The sequence below is a fragment of the Amblyraja radiata genome, chromosome 24 (assembly GCF_010909765.2).
Source record: "Amblyraja radiata isolate CabotCenter1 chromosome 24, sAmbRad1.1.pri, whole genome shotgun sequence".
Taxonomy (NCBI): Eukaryota; Metazoa; Chordata; class Chondrichthyes; order Rajiformes; family Rajidae; genus Amblyraja; species Amblyraja radiata.
Genome location: NC_045979.1, coordinates 37,651,790 through 37,670,621, shown reverse-complemented (window position 1 = coordinate 37,670,621; position 18,832 = coordinate 37,651,790). Strand labels below are relative to the sequence as shown.

At 44.3% G+C, this 18,832-nt stretch overlaps 1 protein-coding gene across 1 annotated transcript in view; it reads right to left on the bottom strand.

Annotated features, from left to right (window-relative positions):
• rassf5 (Ras association domain family member 5) overlaps window positions 1–16,638 on the bottom strand; it is a 69,882-nt gene extending 53,244 nt beyond the window's left edge. The window contains exon 1 of the mRNA XM_033042957.1: window positions 16,109–16,638. Within this exon, the coding sequence (XP_032898848.1) occupies window positions 16,109–16,535 (427 nt within the window). The 5' untranslated portion in view covers window positions 16,536–16,638. The remainder of the gene's footprint in view (window positions 1–16,108) is intronic.
• Between the last annotated feature and the right edge of the window lie 2,194 nt (window positions 16,639–18,832).

The following is an 18,832-nucleotide window of genomic DNA, read 5'->3' as shown; positions in this document are numbered from 1 at the left end:
ACTTATCTTCCTCTTTCAGGCACTAGCTAACAACGTGCATCTAAGATCATGTGACATTTCTTTCAACATTGTCTGTTGTTAATGTGAGTGGCAACAACACCTCAGCATTGTGTACAATTGAACAAAGTGACGTATTAGTATCTTTAGCTCAGATTCTATTTCAAGGCAGAAATTCACTAACAATCTCCAAATAAATTGCTGGAACGGTTTACTACATCACATGAAATTTTCCATGTTTTGTGGCATGAAATAACAATTCCTAAAACTTAACTGTGGAGTCAGAATCAGCTTCCACAATAAAAATAGAAAATGCTGCACGTCTTCAACAAGTCCAGTACGTCATGATGCAGCTTTATAAAACTTTGGTCAGGCCACATTTGGAGTATTGTGTGCACTACCCATTACAGGAAGGAGGTTTTGAAAAGGGTGCAGAGGAGGTTTACCAGAATGCTGTCTGGATTAAGAGGTATTAGTTATCAGGAGAGGTTGGGCAGACTTGGATTGTTTTCTCTGCATTGTCCAAGGTTACGGGGAGACCTGATGGAAGTATATCAAATTATGAGAGGCATAGATAGAGAGGCAGGTGCCTGCAACATGCTTCCAGGGGTGCTGGTGGAGGTATATATGGAAGTGGCATTGAAGAGGCTTATGGACAGGCATATGGATATGTGGAGAAAGGAGGAATATAGATTATGTGCAGGCACGTAAGTTGGTCTTGGCATCATGTTCGTCACAGACATTGTGGGCTAAAGGCCCGTTCTTGTGATGTACTGTTCTACAGTGCCCTCCATAATGTTTGGGACAAAGACGCATCATTTATTTATTTACCTCTGTACTCCACAATTTGAGATTTGTAATAGAAAAAAATCACATGTGGTTAAAGTGCACAATGTCAGATTTTATTAAAGGGTTTCAAAAAAAAAACATTTTGGTTTCACCATGTAGAAATTACAGCTGTGTTTGTACATAGTCCCCCCCATTTCAGGGCACCATAATGTTTGGGACACATGGCTTCATAGGTGTTTGTAATTGCTCATGTGTGTTTAAATGTCTCCTTAATGCAGGTATAAGAGAGCTCTCAGCACCTAGTCTTTCCTCCAGTCTTTCCATCAGCCAAACCTTAGGCTTACCAAATTCAACTGTTTGGAACATCATTAAGAAGAAAGATAGCACTGGTGAGTTTAATAATCGCAAAGGGACTGGCAGACCAAGGAAGACCTCCACAGCTGATGACAGAATAATTCTCTCTATAATAAAGAAAAATCCCCAAACACCTGTCCGACAGATCAGAAACACTCTTCAGGAGTCAGGTGTGGATTTGTCAATGACCACTGTCCACAGAAGACTTCATGAACAGAAATACAGAAGCTACACTGCAAGATAACCACTGGTTAGCCGCAAGAATAGGATGGGCAGGTTACAGTTCACCAAAAAGTACTTAAAAGAGCAACCACAGTTCTGCAAAAAGGTCTTGTGGACAGATGAGATGAAGATTAACATATCAGAGTGCTGGCAAGAGCAAAGTATGGAGGAGAGAAGGAACTGCCGAAGATCCAAAGCATACCACCTCATCTGTGAAATACGGTGGTGGGGTTGTTATGGCCTTGGCATGTATGGCTGATGAAGGTACTGACTCACTTATCTTCATTGATGATACAACTGCTAATGGTAGTAGCATAATGAAGTGTATAGACACATCCTATCTGCTCAAGTTTAAACAAATGCCTCAAAACTCATTGGCCGGCGGTTCATTCTGCAGCATGACAATGATCCCAAACATACTGCTAAAGCAACAAACGAGTTTTTCAAAGCTAAAAAATGGCCAATTCTTGAGTGGTCAAGTCAATCACCCGATCTGAACCCAATTGAGCATGCCTTTTATATGCTGAAGAGAAAACTGATGGTGTACTAGCTCCCAAAACAGGGATAAGCCAAAGATGGCTGCAATACAGGCCTGGCAGAGCATCACCAGAGAAGACATCCAGCAACTGGTGATGTCCATGAATCGCAGACGTCAAGCAGTTATTGCATGCAAAGGATATGCAACAAAATACTAAACATGAATATCTTCATTTACATGACATTGCTGAGTTCCAAACATTATGGTGCCCTGAAATGGGAGGACTATGTATACACACTGTTGTAATTTCTACATGGTGAAACCAAAATGTATAAAAATGGCCTAAATTAAAAAACTGAAAATGTTCACTTTAACCACATGTGATTTTTTCTATTACAAATCTCAAATTATGAAAACATGGAGTACAGAGGCAAACAAATAATTGATGGGTCTTTGTCCCAAACATGACGGAGGGCACTGTATATTCTATATGGCATAATTGGAAAGAGAAAAATAGTTTATTTTGTCAATAATCCATCATCGATTTTAAAATGTACACATTCTTGTCACAATTACTGGAGAAAACTACAAAATATTTGAAAAAGTGTCCATAATAAAACTGCCCCTTATAATAGAAGGGAAACATTGAACTGGTGAATCCAGTTGCATATAGTCAGTGTAGTCGAGTGATGATATTAAGTTACTCGTGTTCTCAGATATTTAAGATGCAATTATACCTTATACAATAAAACTTAAATGTTACTACACAAATATTAACTCTTAAAGAAAAGAAACTGGGGCTTGGTTTGGGAATGGCGTAAAGTGATGAAAGAATGAGAAAAGCTGAGATGTTATTCCAAAGATGAAACTCGGTGCTGCAAAGCTCTGGCTGAAGGGTTTCAGATTTCCCAACATTTGACCCAGACTGTCAACATCATCCGTCCAGGCCGATCCTGCAGCATCAACCCAGTGCCGCTGCCAGGACAACGGGTCTTTATGGCCAAATTAAGACCAATATTTTTAACAACTTTGAAGTTGAAGGGGACACTACAGTACCAGAAATATGTATTGCCTCCGTGTAATGTACTATTCCTGCACTCTTGTACTTAAGTATGAATGTGCCTATGAATTGTCAGATTTTTACTAAACTGCATGCAAAAACATAATTTCACTGTACCTAGGTACATGCAACAATAAAGTCCCATTGAAACAACGGGACATATTTTAATCTCACAGTGTATGTGCAACACCCTAGCGTGACATAAACAGCTGGCAGCTTAATAAGTAAGACTATGAAAGTATGCACTAGAACCTGTACTAGAACCTGCGCAAAATTAGGGAAATAAAATGCACAACTCTTATGTTGTGGAAAATCCCAGGCAAAGTTAAATGTGCACGAATATAAATGGGGAATTTAACTAAAAAACAAAGGCTAAAAATTCCACCAGCTATTTCTGCTTTATCTCAGATTTGTTTTGAGCTGGGAAAATTTGAAATGAGATTCCCTTAATGACAAAATATGCATGGTTCTCGGTGCTGCAATCAGTTCCCTGAACAAAAATCTGGAATGGAATTTCCATCATGTTAATTTTTAAACATAATGTTCCTACTCCTCTGCAGTCAAAAGGCAACATTTTCCAATTAAAAATGTTAGTTCATGGTCATTTTTTTTTAAACACCTCCTTTCTGCCAAATAGCACAAAGTAAAATAGAAAAATTTTGTTTTCACTGATAAGCTTGTTTACTTGTTGCACAGTATGTTGCTCACTAGTACGGTATAATAACATCTACAATGAACCCAGTACTTTGAAGGGAAATGTTGAAAGGGTTAGCATGTATGTTTCAGCTTGTCCCATTTCAGCTCTAGCCACACACCTACCCATGTTCCTGACCTTTGTTATCCCAAACCCGACTCTGACCCTGTTCCTGGCCCCAGCTGCACACCAGCTCACGTTCCCAATGATGTGTATAGAAGTTGTGAGGTCATGTTGCAGTTGTATAAGACGTTGGTGAGGCCACATTTAGAGTATTGTGTTCAGTTCTGGCCACCGTTATAGGAAAGATGTTGTCAAACTGGAAAGGGTACAAAGAAGATTTACAATGATGTTGCCAGGACTAGAGGGTCTGAGCTATAGGGAAAGGTCGAGTAGGCTGGGTCTCTATTGCTTGGAGCGCAGGAGGATGAGGGGTGATCTTATGGAGGTGTATAAAATCTTGAGAGGAATAGATCGGGTAGATGCACAGTGTCTCTTGCCCAGAGTAAGACCAGAGAACATAAGTTTAAGGTGAAGGGGAAAAGATTTAATAGGAATCTGAGGGGTAACTTTTTCACACAAAAGGTGGTGGGTGTATGGAACAAGCTGCCAGAGGAGGTAGTTGAGGCTGGGATTGTCCCAACATTTAAGAAGCAGTTGAAAGGGTACATGGAAAGGACAGGTCTGTAGGGATATGGACCAAATGCTGGCTGGTGGGACTAGTGTAGTTGGGACATGTTGGCTGGTGTGGCGTTGGGTCGAAGGGCCTGTTTCCACGCTATATCACTCTATGAGCAGCTAACCTATCAAATATGCTGATCAACAGATAGGAGGTCCACATATAAAAGGACTAAATGCTGGATGCCTGATCGTCGGGATTTCCAAGCAATTGGAAGCCAGCTTTCGTGCTTTAGAAACATAGAAACATAGAAATTAGGTGCAGGAGTAGGCCATTCGGCCCTTCGAGCCTGCACCGCCATTCAATATGATCATGGCTGATCATCCAACTCAGTATCCCGTACCTGCCTTCTCTCCATACCCTCTGATCCCCTTAGCCACAAGGGCCACATCTAACTCCCTCTTAAATATAGCCAATGAACTGGCCTCGACTACCCTCTGTGGCAGGGAGTTCCAGAGATTCACCACTCTCTGTGTGAAAAAAGTTCTTCTCATCTCGGTTTTAAAGGATTTCCCCCTTAGCCTTAAGCTGTGACCCCTTGTCCTGGACTTCCCCAACATCGGGAGCAATCTTCCTGCATCTAGCCTGTCCAACCCCTTAAGAATTTTGTAAGTTTCTATAAGAGCTTACTATACATGGTTTCCAAGAAACACCTTTTAAGACAGGAAAATGTAATGATAGTGCACCATTAATAGTTGCTGATGGAAATAAAGGGACATGTAAAGAAAAGGAATTGAACATTGGATTTCAACAAAAAGATGACAATTTAACATTTTACTCACAGGGACTAGAAGCCAATGTAGATCAATGAGGATGGAGATGATAATGAAATGAACCTCAAGTGTTTGGTAAGAGGTAGTTTAAAGTGGATGGAAAATGGGAATCTAGTCAGAATAAGATTGGGATAGTTACCGTACATGAGACGCGCTTCGGCGAGGTCTTCAATGGCCAGATACATTTCATGATTTAAAAGGAAGGATAATCACTTCTGCCTTAAAGACTGACTGAGGAATAGGATGGAATTTATTCTGCAAGCTGATGGCAGCAGTTTTGCTTTTTATAATGTGCAGCGAGAGGACAAAAGTTGGAGTTCAATCAACTGTGAATCGGATAAAAACAGAAAGATCCAGAGGTGAAAAGGTAAATCTTTTGTCATCAGTCTGTAAGTAAGGAACAGATAGAACCAAGAACAGATCCTTGGGGGGAGATTCATGAATGTGGGAGATTGAATTCATTCCACAAAGCTGGAAAACAGATGGCTCCTGTGGATGAGAGTATTACAGAGGGGTTGTGGAAAAGAAAATAGATATTTTAGCATGCCAGCTCAACACCAACCGAAATGTCACCTTTCCTTTTTATCCAGAAATGCTGACTGACCCGCTGGGTTACTCCAGCACTTTATGCCTATCTTTTCCAAAACAAGCACTTCCCTCTGACTTCCGCCAGGACAAATGTTACCAAAAGCTGCCTTGAAAAACTGCAATATTCTCTGTGATTTCCTTGCCTGTGACCATTCAAAGAATAGAAGAATTAGCTGAGAAGGCACTATGTAACTCATTAACACAAAGGTAACCAAACACCAATAGCTAAAGTAGTACAAAACCTCCTGAACAACTCTTGCCCCTAGCCCGCCAAGTAACCCCCGTCCTTCCCATGACAGACTCCACAGTTCTGGATTGAAAACAAGTCATCCTTGAATTGGAAATAACTCATATTTTCGGAATTCCTGGCACTCTTGGCATAGGTACCGACAACAGCCAGTTCTAGGAAAACAACAGCAGGTTTTGAGACTCCCATGTGAATGCAGAAGCCCTGAATTTGCTGATCATGCTCTGCCACTTAAGTTCCTCGCAGCAATTTGGTACTAAACTCTAAGTTTTACTTGGTTATGAAAACAAAAGGCAAGTTAGTAATTTTTTAACTTATTTGTGTTTGCGGCAACATTTTTGCTCTGAAGTTTTTAATTATATATGATTTTTTATAAATTGCTTTATGATGGCATATTAAAACAGGTATTCTTATGGAGGGAGAACAGGGACATTATATGGAGTTAGAGGATCTGCATGATCACGTTGCTCCTATGGTTTATCTTTCACCTTCACACACATTTATTCCACTGACAGCAAAGGTGCACTAACTCTAATGATGATTAACTGTGACCACCTTTAAAAATCATTCGATATGGTATTCCATTCAAAGCCTTTTGCTGATGAGTTTTGCACAAAATTATAAATCTCAAGCAAATGGTCAAATATACACACTCGATAATCTGGAACTGCATAATATTTTTTAAATTATATTTGTGATGCTCATAATTGAATGCATACAATACTGTATTTCAAAATATGTATAAAATCTTAATTTCATCCCACACATAGGAGTATTCTTGAGTTTTAATTGCTAACAGTCTGCTGTTTATTACTTGGAACACAGAACCATTTATAATGCTTCATTTGATTCAATTAAATCGCTAAGACCCCAGTGGAGACAAATCTTGTTATGGAATTGTATTTGACCTCCTCACACAGTGTTTGGCAGAGACCATCGTTTACTACAGATAGCTGTTGACAGGCTCAATGATAAATGTCTGCGGCACACAGCTGCCGCATCATTCCCACACTTCCTACAAAGCGCACTCCCCATTGCAGCCGTAATGACACAAAGGTGCAGGAAATGCAGGGAGCTGGCAAAACCATGCTCTCTTTTGTATCCCTGCAACCACCTCATGATTAACTAGCCCAATCAACTTCCATATTGGAAGTGACCCTGAACTACAAAGTGCAGACTGATCATGGACGAGGGATCAGCTTAAAAATGATATCAACAAATTGGTTGAAATCTGGATCTTAATTCATTGCCTGAAAGGGCAATGGTAGCATAGATACAAGGTACTTGGATGCACAGTCAATGTCAGGTAACCTATGGACCATGGGCAGGTAAGAATGAACCCAAAGTCTATATCTGGTTGGCAGACACAATGGGATGAATCCTCCGAGCCTTAAATTGTGGTGACCGTACAAATATGATTGTCTACTTAGCTAACAATGACAGCACTATTGCTGGCACCAAATCCCCCACAGCTAACACATTTGCAAAAGGGGAAATATGCCACAAGTCCCAAATAATTTTAAATCGGTTTCCGAATGTCAATAGCATGTGCAATAAATACACTGTTGACTGAAAACACGACAGTGCATGTTGTGTACAACTGTAAAAAGATTTAGAATGCCAGTGTAATGCCCCAAAGTCACTCCATTTGTTAGATTTGCAAATGTTAGTGGCCAAAGGTAGTATATCATAATGATATACTACATTAAATTCTTAATGAGTGATAGGACAAAGGCTCATTGCCACAATTTCTCAAAGATGGGTCTGCGCCAAGATCACGTACTCAAGGGGTTTGTACTTTTGTACATTTATCTGTTTCCTCCATTATCATTGAAAAATACATTCATTTTCATTTTACATCTTGTAATGCAGTTAGTTACCTGTTCTATTTGGGTCCAATGAGCCACACATGAGTTGACATCAGTATAGCCTCATTCTATCACTAACATAAGGAACTATTTATTCCAACTATTCACTATGTTCTGTGCACTAACTCAAGTCTCAGTGGTCATAAATCCACATTCCCAGGACTTTTTAATTATTTCACAAGATGCAAACATCACTGGAAAAAACAGCAGATTGCCCATTTCCAACTGCTTTTGAAAGTTCCTTCCCTGAAGAACATGAAGGAACCAGGATGTTTTAAATAATTATTTTGTATTTTCATTTTCTACATTATTCATAGGTTAAAACATTAGCATAACTTTCATAAATACATTAGCATTTTGTATTGAATATAATATCTTAGACATGCCTATATTGCTGAACATTCATGATTTTGGTTACTGATTTAACCCTCAAAAGATCAAGATTATTTAAACTCACTTTTTGTTGCTTAATTCAGCTTAGTCGCCATTATTGAGTTAATTTAGCTGTCCTGTATTACCTAATATTTTTGTGTAATTTTTCAAATGTTGATATATCAAACATCTTCTCAATTTAATCACAGCATCTGTACATGCAGTGGTAGCACTCATTTAGCACCTTAAACCTGGCTAAATGAGGAAAGATTTCCTACATTGCTAGTGAGCATTGTAGTTACAGATTCAATGTTCGTCAAGTGTTCACACATTCACGTAAACCTTGGCCCTTCATTGCCTTGATCATTTGATGTCTGGCCAACTTTATACCAAATATACCAGCTTGTATCAGAAAAGAGCCAAAGACTAAACAAAATGTATCTGATAAATATTATAATAACAGGAACATTTCTAACTTGTACTGCCCAGGACAAAAACAATGCACTTGCCAATTTGCCTGGGTCAAATTAACTTGCAGCATTGCAAGCAGGAAAGATGTTGGCAGCTTTAATCAAAACCAACCTGCTTATCGTCAATTTTGAGTCTATTGTTCACTTTTCCCATCTAATACTCTGCACCCTATTTTACGACTTCCCTATCCCATGAACCAGGACTGGTTCATTGGCAGTTTTGAAAATAAATATTTTTCATTTTGGTGTTTGTCTTCCTTCAGGTTTAAGTAACCGAAAAAACAACTGAGTGAAAACTAAAAGTAAATCAATTGCATTAAAGCCTTAGGTAGACACAAAATGCTGGAGTAACTCAGCGGGTGAGGCAGCATCTATGGAGAGAAGGAATTGGCGACGTTTCGGGTTGAGACCCTTCTTCAGACCGATGTCGGGGAGGGGGTGGGGCAAAGAAAGAATGTAGGCGGAGACAGTGGGACTAGTGGGAGAACTGTTCCTCCAATTTGCACTGGGCCTCACTCTGACAATAGAGGAGGCCCAGGACAGAATGGTCAGATTGGGAATGGAGGGGGAGTTGAAGTGCTGGGTCACTGGGAGATCAGCTTGGTTAAGACGAACTGAGCGGAGGTGTTCAGTGAAACGATCGCAGAGCCTGCTCTTGGTCTCGCCGATGTAGAGAAATTGACACCTGGAACAGCGGATGCCGTAGATGAGGTTGAAGGAGGTGCAAGTGAACCTCTGCCTCACCTGGAAATACTTTTTGGGTCCTTGAATGGAGTCGAGGGGGGAGGTAAAAAGACAGGTGTTGCATCTCCTGCGGTTGCAGGGGAAAGTACCTGGGGAGGGGGTGGTTTGGGTGGGAAGGGACGAGCTGACCAGGGAGTTACGGAGGGAACGGTCTCTACGGAAAGCAGAAAGAGGTGGAGATGGGAAAATGTGGCCAGTAGTGGGATCCCTTTGGAAGTGGCGAAAATGTTGGAGGATTACATGTTGTATGCAATGGCTGATGGGGTGGAAGGCAAGGACAAGGGGGACTCTGTTCTTGTTATAAGTGGAGGGAGGGGGAGTAAGAGCGGAGCTACGGGATAGCGAGGAGACCCTAGTGAGAGCCTCAACCATAATGGAAGAAGGGAAACCCCGTTCCCTAATGAATTAGGACATTTCCGATGTCCTGGTATAGAAAACCTCGTCCTGGGCACATAGACGGAGGAATTGGGAGTAGGGAATAGAATCTTTACAAGAAGCAGGGTGGAAATAAGTGTAGTCAAGATAGCTATGGGAGTCAGTAGGTTTGTAGTAGATGTCGCTCTTTTTTAATTTATTGAGATTTGAAACTCGGTGAGAATGCCAGGATTTATCATCCATTCCTAATTACACGTGAACTGAGGAGGCGGTTACGGTCAAGCACATGAGTGGATCTTGATTCACGTATAGGCTCTATCAGGCAGGGACAGCAGATCTCCTGCCTGTGGGGGCCACATGAGTGGCAAGGGTGTTTTGTGTAAAGACACGTACAAACACTGCTGAGCATGACACTTTTCAATGTTTCGACACCGAGAATGGATGATGAGGTTTTGTTTAAACAATTTTGTTTTTTTAGGTATTGTTGTTAAGAATAACATTGATTTTGGCGGGGAAATTCCTTCCTTGAAGCACATTCGTGAACTGGATGCTTTTTAAAACAATCTGCTGGTTACTGAGAATACCTTTAATTCCCAGTTGTCCTGATGGCATTTGAACTCTTATCTCTGGACCAATGATCCAGGTCATTCGCTGCAGGTCTGCTAATGTAACCACCTTGCCTTTGCACCACATAGATTCATATTCATGCTTTAATATTTATTCAGCACTTCTTTATAACTAGACCATTGATTAAATGACCCCGATTCAGGAGATAACCAGTTCACAATGATAACCTATTGCGCAATCCAAATAGGTTATGTAAAAGATAGTACACCTGTTTATAATGATATCTGTTAATAAACACCTTCACTAGGTAATACTTCAATGGTCATGAAGACTCAACCATTAGAGTGCGATTACATTTCTGAAACTGGCCATTTTAAAAAGAACAATATGTGTTGTGATTTTATGACTGTTGGCAGATCAATTTCCCTCTTGGGATAAATAAAGTCCTCGTATCATTGCTTCACTACTAATAAGAATGATGATATAAATTGGTCAAGCCAGTTAATTAGAGGATATCACAATGTTGAAGTGAAATAGCACAACACATTTTTAAGGAAATAATTAGCAACAGTTCCAATCTACCATGGCAGGTAACCAATAACAAAAAGATCCAGCCTGGCAAATGAGTGTATTTTTTGAAAATACAATAGTAAACCATGGCATCTGCCCACAAAATAGAACCAACAACAAATGTAATTTACTATAGGGAATTTGCACTTTTCTTACAGTTGCTAACTATATAAAACAACTATATTCAGTTTATGCTAAACCAAATATAGTTCCTTGAAATAACTGTAATTATAATATGCTAGGTACACAAAATTGCTGGGGAAACTCAGCGGGTGCAGCAGCATCTATGGAGCGAAGGAAATAGGCGACGTTTCGGGCCGAAACCCTTCTTCAGACTGATGGGGGGTGGGGAAAGAAAGAAGGAAAAAGGGGGGAGGAGGAGGAGCCCGAGGGCGGGCGGATGGGAGGGTGGGAGGAGACAGCTAGAGGGTGAAGGAAGGGGAGGAGACAGCACAGGCTAGCCAAATTGGGGGAATTCAATGTTGATGCCATAAGGCCGCAAGGACCCCAGACGGAATATGAGGTGCTGTTCCTCCAATTTCCGCTGTTGCTCACTCTGGCAATGGAGGAGACCCAGGACAGAGAGGTCGGATTGGGAATGGGAGGGGGAGTTGAAGTGCTGAGCCACCGGGAGGTCAGGTAGGTTATTGCGGACTGAGCGGAGGTGTTCGGCGAAACGGTCGCCCAACCTACGCTTGGTCTCACCGATGTAAATCAGCTGGCATCTAGAGCAGCGGATGCAGTAGATGAGGTTGGAGGAGATACAGGTGAACCTTTGTCGCACCTGGAACGACTGCTTGGGACCTTGAATGGAGTCGAGGGGGGAGGTGAAGGGACAGGTGTTGCATTTCTTGCGGTTGCAACGGAAAGTGCCCGGGGAGGGGGTGGTGCGGGAGGGAAGGGAAGAATTGACGAGGGAGTTGCGGAGGGAGCGGTCTTTGCGGAAGGCAGACATGGGGGGAGATGGGAAGATGTGGCGAGTGGTGGGGTCACGTTGGAGGTGGCGGAAATGGCGGAGGATTATGTGTTGTATTTGCCGGCTGGTGGGGTGAAAGGTGAGGACCAGAGGGACTCTACCCTTGTTGCGTGTGCGGGGATGGGGAGAGAGAGCAGTGTTACGGGGTATGGATGAGACCCTGGTGTGAGCCTCATCTATGGTGGCGGAGGGGAATCCCCGTTCACTGAAGAACGAGGACATTTCCGATGCCCTGGTATGAAATGTCTCATCCTGGGAACAGATGCGGCGTAGGCGGAGGAATTGGGAGTAGGGGATGGAGTCTTTACAGGGGGCAGGGTGGGAAGACGTGTAGTCCAGATAGCCATGTGAGTCAGTGGGTTTGTAATGTAAGGTTTATAATATGCTCTTTGGTTTATGAGTAATACATTTCAAGAAAAAAAAGTCACCCCTAACTTCAGTAACTATAACTACAGGAAAACATCAACTCATCCAACCAGGAGCGAGCAGCAAACTGGTATTACAACACTTCCAGGGACAAAACTGAAATCCAATATTTTAAGTATCAAACAGTGGGTTACAAACCTTTCTCACAAGGCATATTTATTGGCAGTCTGCTAAATGTTCTGTGACAAATAAATACTTTACATATTTGTCAGGTCCCCATTCTATCAGGGTATTGCATGTCACAAGTATGCAGTGTTCTTGCCAAATTTGTGCATGCCACAGGCAGACAGTCTTATTCCACATGTAAGACAAATAACTCACAAATCATACTTGTGCTAAAGAGGCTGTATAAGTACTCCTCAGACACTAATCATTTGTATCTCCTCAAATGGACCAGTTTGAGAAACGAGTAATTCATCCTTTGTTCTCCCAGTGCATTTTTGAAAATGTAGTGGTTTACCTATATGGTACACCATCACTAAATTCGATACCTATTAAGAATTTGCAGATGAAACAATCAATAAACACAGATTACTCCCATGGTTTCTTAGTAAGACTGCCATCTCCCATCCTCCAGTTGTGCCAAAACAAGACTCTGCTGCACATAACGTGCATCAGGACCTCTCACCTCTGGCAACAATAACATTTAAAGTTATCACCCACGTTTTTGAAAGTCCCTTCACTCTCACTCTTCACCCTACCAACCCCACATCCTGTAGGATGCCAGTATTTCTCCCACATTGGCCTCTTGTCCTGCTGAGATTTACTTCCCGGCATCATTGACAACTGTGCAGTCATCAATCCATGCCTCAGCCACAAGAATCTCTCCCCAAAACCTCTCCACTTCCCCACCGCTCTTCAACTTTATGATCCTCATTAAAACTTATTTATTTGTTGTGGCATCTCTTTTTATGGCTTTGCATCACATTCTGTTCAACATCAACCAACGGGGCACAATGGGATGTATAACTACATTCAACACATTATATAATTGCGAGTTGGGCCGAAGGGTCTGTTTCGATTATTAGATATTCTATTATTAGCAGCTTCGGCAATGTAACAGAAACATGCATCCCCATCCTCAGAAGGCATTCTTTTGAACGGTTTGCAATTTAAGAGCGCTGTTATAATCTACATTGGGCCAGGTTAGTAGACCAGAATTATACAATGATTGGCAATCACATTAAGATGAATGCTGCACTAAATGCGTTATTGAGTCTGGATATACCAATACAGGTGCCTTTTTGTAAATGAATACAAACACACACATAGCTCTACCTCATGGGCAGTTCCATTACGGCAGCATTAGCTCAACCACGTTTCTTCAGGTCAGACCACAATTGCCCTCCCTCAAACTCTATACAGAATAAATCAAAATTGCATGGTGCATCATCAATCCGTCACCTGTTTCTCCCATTTTACCTTATGCTACATAATTTCTGCAGCAGGACATTCAGCAACATATTTTTCTTATTTGTGTTTTTTCCAAGACCTGGGCATGGTGAGAACCTATTAGCAGATCACACATGACTTGGTGTAAGGAGGTGTTGCTGAGGAATGGAGCTGAGCAAACTGGGGCGAGCAGTGCAGCCACTCAGCACTGGCGTGCAGGACAGTCAGAACCCTTTCCCCTAATGGAGGAAATATCAAAGACTACAGGGCATAGGTTTAAGGTGAAAGTGGCAAAGTTTAAAGAAGATGTGAGGGCAGGTTTTTTATTTACACAGAGAGAGCTGGGTGTCCGGAATGCGTTGCCAGGGATGGTGCTGGATACGATAATGGCATTTAAGAGGCTTTGAGATAGGCACATGAATATGTTAGGGAACGGGGGGGGGGGGGGGGGGGGGATATGAATCATGTGCAGACAGATTAGATTAATTTATCCTGGCATTATGTTCAGCACAGACATTGTGAACCAAAGGGCCTGTTCCTGTGCCGTACTGTTCTATATACCTGTGAGTTTTCAGACTGGAGAACCACAAGCGCTTTAATGAATCAGCACCCAGTGTGGCAGCATTAAGTACCAGTGTACTGTGCAGTTGCTGACAGCTCTTCTTGTGGAACAGTTGGTGTAATATCTCAGGCAAAGTGTACACATGTACATACAAGACTGGGACATTTCAAAACCTTAACGCCAGCAGCTGCTTTGTTATGGGAGCGACTGGTTAAAATAAACAGAAGCAAAATTCTGCACACACTGGGAATATGATATTAAACCAGAAAAGTTTGGAAAAGATCCGTCAAGATACATGTGTAAAAAGAACATGTTTCATCTTAATTGACCCTTCATCAACCTAACTCTTTTTTCTCCACAGGTTGCCAGACCTGCTGTAGTTTGTACATTTACTGTTATCAGTCAAGGGACTGGGGATGGTTATTCAGAGAGCAGCCATTATTGAATGGCAGAGTAGACTCGATGGGCCGAATGGCCTATTTCGACTCCTATAACGTGAGCTTATAATTACTTTCAGGCAGTCTCGAAATGTCATGGATCATTCTGTTTGTTAAAACATTGGAAAACATCACAAGGTAATTTAAAGATGATAAAGGGTTAACAGAAAAACACGAGCAAAGATTGTGACAAGAGAAAGTATTACATTTAGTTGAAAACAATATTCTCGGTATAAGAGTTTAAGAAGGAACTGCAGATGCTGGAAAATCGAAGGTAGACAAAAATGCTGGAGAGACTCAGCGGGTGCAGCAGCATCTATGGAGCGAAGGAAATAGGCAACGTTTCGGGTCGAAACCCAAGGGTGCCTATTTCCTTCGCTCCATAGATGCTGCTGCACCCGCCGAGTTTCTCCAGCATTTTTGTCTACCCTCTATTCTCGCTATAAGATTCCACTGACATTGTGGACAGGCAGAGAGCTCAGGGCAATCCCCGTAAATAAAATGCAACTCAAGAAAAACAAGTTAAAACGGTCTTGCAGTCTTCACTACATAAAGGATTCGCGGGCACTGGCTAAAAGGATCGTAGGAGATTGAGGGGAGACCTGATCGAAGTACATAAAATGATGGTAGGCATGGATAGGGTAGACATATAGCAGTGATGCTCCTCGGGGTGGAAGTCAAAGACTCGATGCCTTAGCTTTAAGGTGAGAGAGGCAGCGTGTAAAGGAAGTTTAAATAGTTAGAAACACCTTCAACAAATTGTAACCCAAGGAAAATAAGTCAATGGAATCATGCAGATTTCTCAGAACAACTAGCGGCTGGATTATTCGTCCTTTTCAAAGGAGTCTGGAAAGTCAAGTGAGTGTTTAATTGTCAAATACACCGCGTGGAACTACTGAGCCTCGGGTGCATTACATTACATAGTCACTATGATAGTGTGGGTCTAGCGGACGCCGGGTGCACTTTATCGTGTGGACGATCTACTATGTCTCCGGGTGCGTTGCATTAGTGTCCCCCGGTGCATCGCATCGTGTGGGCCAATTTGCCCATGGGTATGACTGTGTATTACTTGCATTATATTACACCCCGGTGCATTGCATTGCATTACTGTGGCCCCCGGTGCATTACATTGCATTACTGTGCCCCCCGGTGCATTACATTGCATTACTGTGCCCCCCCCCCCCCGGTGCATTACATTGCATTACTGTGCCCCCTGGTGCATTGCATTGCATTACTGTGCCCCCGGGTGCATCGCATTAATTGCATTATTGTGCCCAGGGTACATTGCATTACTGTGCCCCCGGTACATTGCATTGTACCTGAACCTCCTGTTGCATGCCCCGAGGAGCATCACTGCTATCTGCCGGCTGCAGTGTAAGCGGAGCTGCACGGAGACTGTCCGCGGGTTGAGGTGCCCGGTGCCCCGGCCCGCCCCGCCCCCCCCCCCCCCCCATCTCCCCGCACTCACTGTGGCAGCGGACAGCCGGCGCCCCCGGCCCGATGGCTCTGCCGCACAGGTCGCACCAGGTGTGCAGGGCGCACGGCCTGAAGAAGCGGTGGCCCTCGCCCCTCTCCTCGGGCACCCGCGGGTCGTCGGCCTGCTGGAAGATGGTGCGGACATCCCGCGGCCGCTGGACACCCACCTTCAGCCGGAGCCGCCAACCTTGGCCCCCGGCCCCGGTCCCCGCCGCTCCCCCTGCCCGGCCCGGGGGCGACCTGGGGCCGCCGCTGCCCAGCCTGAGCGCGGCGCAGCGGAGGATGAGCTGGTCGGGGGGTGATCCGCGGGCGATCCTGGTCCGGGGGCGCAGGTACTCGGGGCCGAGCGGGTGGCGGAGGTGGGCGCTGACCAGAGGCGGCGGGTGCGGCGACTGCTGCGGGGCTGACACCGTCTGCATGGCGATGGTGTTGTTGTTGTTGTTGTTGTGGCCGCGCGCTGCTCGCTCGCTGATGCTGATGCTCCTGCTGTCCGGTACCCGCGGCCGTTGGGCGCGCGCCGCCGCCGTTGCCCTTTAAACGCCGCGCGAGCCCCTCCTCCCCCGGCCCCGCCACCTACAGCCCCGCCCCGAGCCCCTCCTCCCCCGGCCCCGCCCCCTACAGCCCCGCCCCGAGCCCCTCCTTCCCGGCCCCGCCCCGAGCCCCTCCTCCCCAGGCCCCGCCCCGAGCCCCTCCTCCCTCCCTCCTCCCCACTCACTCACCCCCTCCCCACCCCCTTCTCACTCATTCCTCACCCCCTCCTCACTCACTCCCTCAACAAACACTCACTCACCCTCTCTCCACACTCACCCCCCACTCACTCCCTCAACACTCACTCACTCCCACCCCCTCCCTCCTCACCCCTTCCCCCTCACTCCACACTCATTCCCTCCCCACCCCCTTCTCACTCATTCCTCACCCCCTCCTCCCTCCCCACTAACCCCCTCAACAAGCACTCATTCACCCCCTCCTCATTCACTCCCCATTCACTCACCCCCTCCCCACTTCCCCCCTCACTCACCCCCTCTCCACACTCACTCCCTCCCTCCCTCAACAAACACTCACTTACCCCCTCCCCACTCACTCCCTCCTCACCCCCTCCCCACTCACCCCTTCCCCACTCACCCCTTCCCTCCCCACTCACCCCCTCTCCCCACTCACCCCCTCCTCAATCATTCCTCACTCTCTCCCTCAGACAAACCCTCACTCACTCCCTCAGTCCCGCCTGACTCAGACCCACCCTTGCCCTGCTTACTCTGCTCATTCCATCCCCCAGACACACCCTCACTCCCCCTTCACCCTCGCCCTCCTCTGTCCCTCAGACAGTCCCTTACTCCATCCTCACTCACTCCCCCAGACTCACCCTCTACTCCCTCCCTTCTCTCTCTCTCTCTCCCTCCCTCATACCCAACCTTATTCTCCTCAGTCTACCCACTGTCACCTCACTCTGCTCACTCCCTCCTCTCTCACTCCCTCAGACCCACCCTCGCCCAACAGTTTATTTTTATTTTGTTGCTCCCAGTATCTCCAGCCTCCTGTGTCTGGAGTGAGCAAGCTGCAGAAACATCGTTGGAGCACTGTTTACAGTACATTCCCTTTCAGCCATCTGCCTTCCTCACAGTTGGGAAACCCCCATCTAACTGGTCAGGCTTTTCTTGAAAGTACTCTACGTTGATAGGAAATGCTCTCAATTTGAAATGTGTGTTATTCCCCAACCAGTACTTTCAAATTTGGTCAACCTGAGGAGTACCTTCAGCAACAGACTGCTTCCACCAAGATGCAGAACAAAGCGCCACAGGAGACCCTTTTTCCCCTGTACAACTCATCCCCCTTCTGTCATGGGGTAGACTGACCTTCCTACCCCCAATCTTTGCACAACTCAATCCTTTTCGCTCATCACATTGATTTCATGTTTCATGTCTCTTGTGTTTTATGACTGTTGGCAGATAAATGAAGTTCTATCGTTTACAAAAAATGACCACTTTAATACCCATCTCTGATTTAGTTTAGTTTATCTTCGGCCCACCAAGTCCACGCCAACCAGCGATCCCGGCACACTAGCACTATCCTACAAACTAGGGACAATTTACAATCTTTACCAAAGCCAGTTAACCTGCAATCCCGCACATCTTTGGAGTGTGGGAGAAAACCAGAGCACCCAGAGAAAACCCACACGGTCACAGGGAGAATGTACAAACTCCGTACAGTGAAGTGAGAGTGAATCGTCCCCGGTGCTGAACCAACAGACTATATTTCTGGGTCTGAAGGAGGGTTTCGGCCCGAAACGTTGCCTATTTTCTTCGCTCCATAGATGCTGCTGCACCCGTTGAGTTCCTCCAGCTTTTTTGTGTACCTTCGATTTTCCAGCATCTGCAGTTCCTTCTTGAATACTATATTTCTGAGCTTACAGTGCCCTCCATAATGTTTGGGACAAAGACCTATCATTTATTTATTTGCACTGTGCTCCATTGAGTTTTGTAATAGAAAAAATTACATGTGGTTAAAGTAAACATTGTCGGATTTTAATAAAGGCCATTTTTATACATTGTGGTTTCACCATGTAGAAATTACAGCAGTGTTTATACAGTCCCCCCATTTCAGGGCACCATAATGTTTGGGACACAGCAATGTCATGTAAGTGAAAGTAGTCATGTTTAGTATTTTGTTGCATATCCTTTGCATGCAATGACAGCTTGAAGTCTGTGATTCATGGACATCA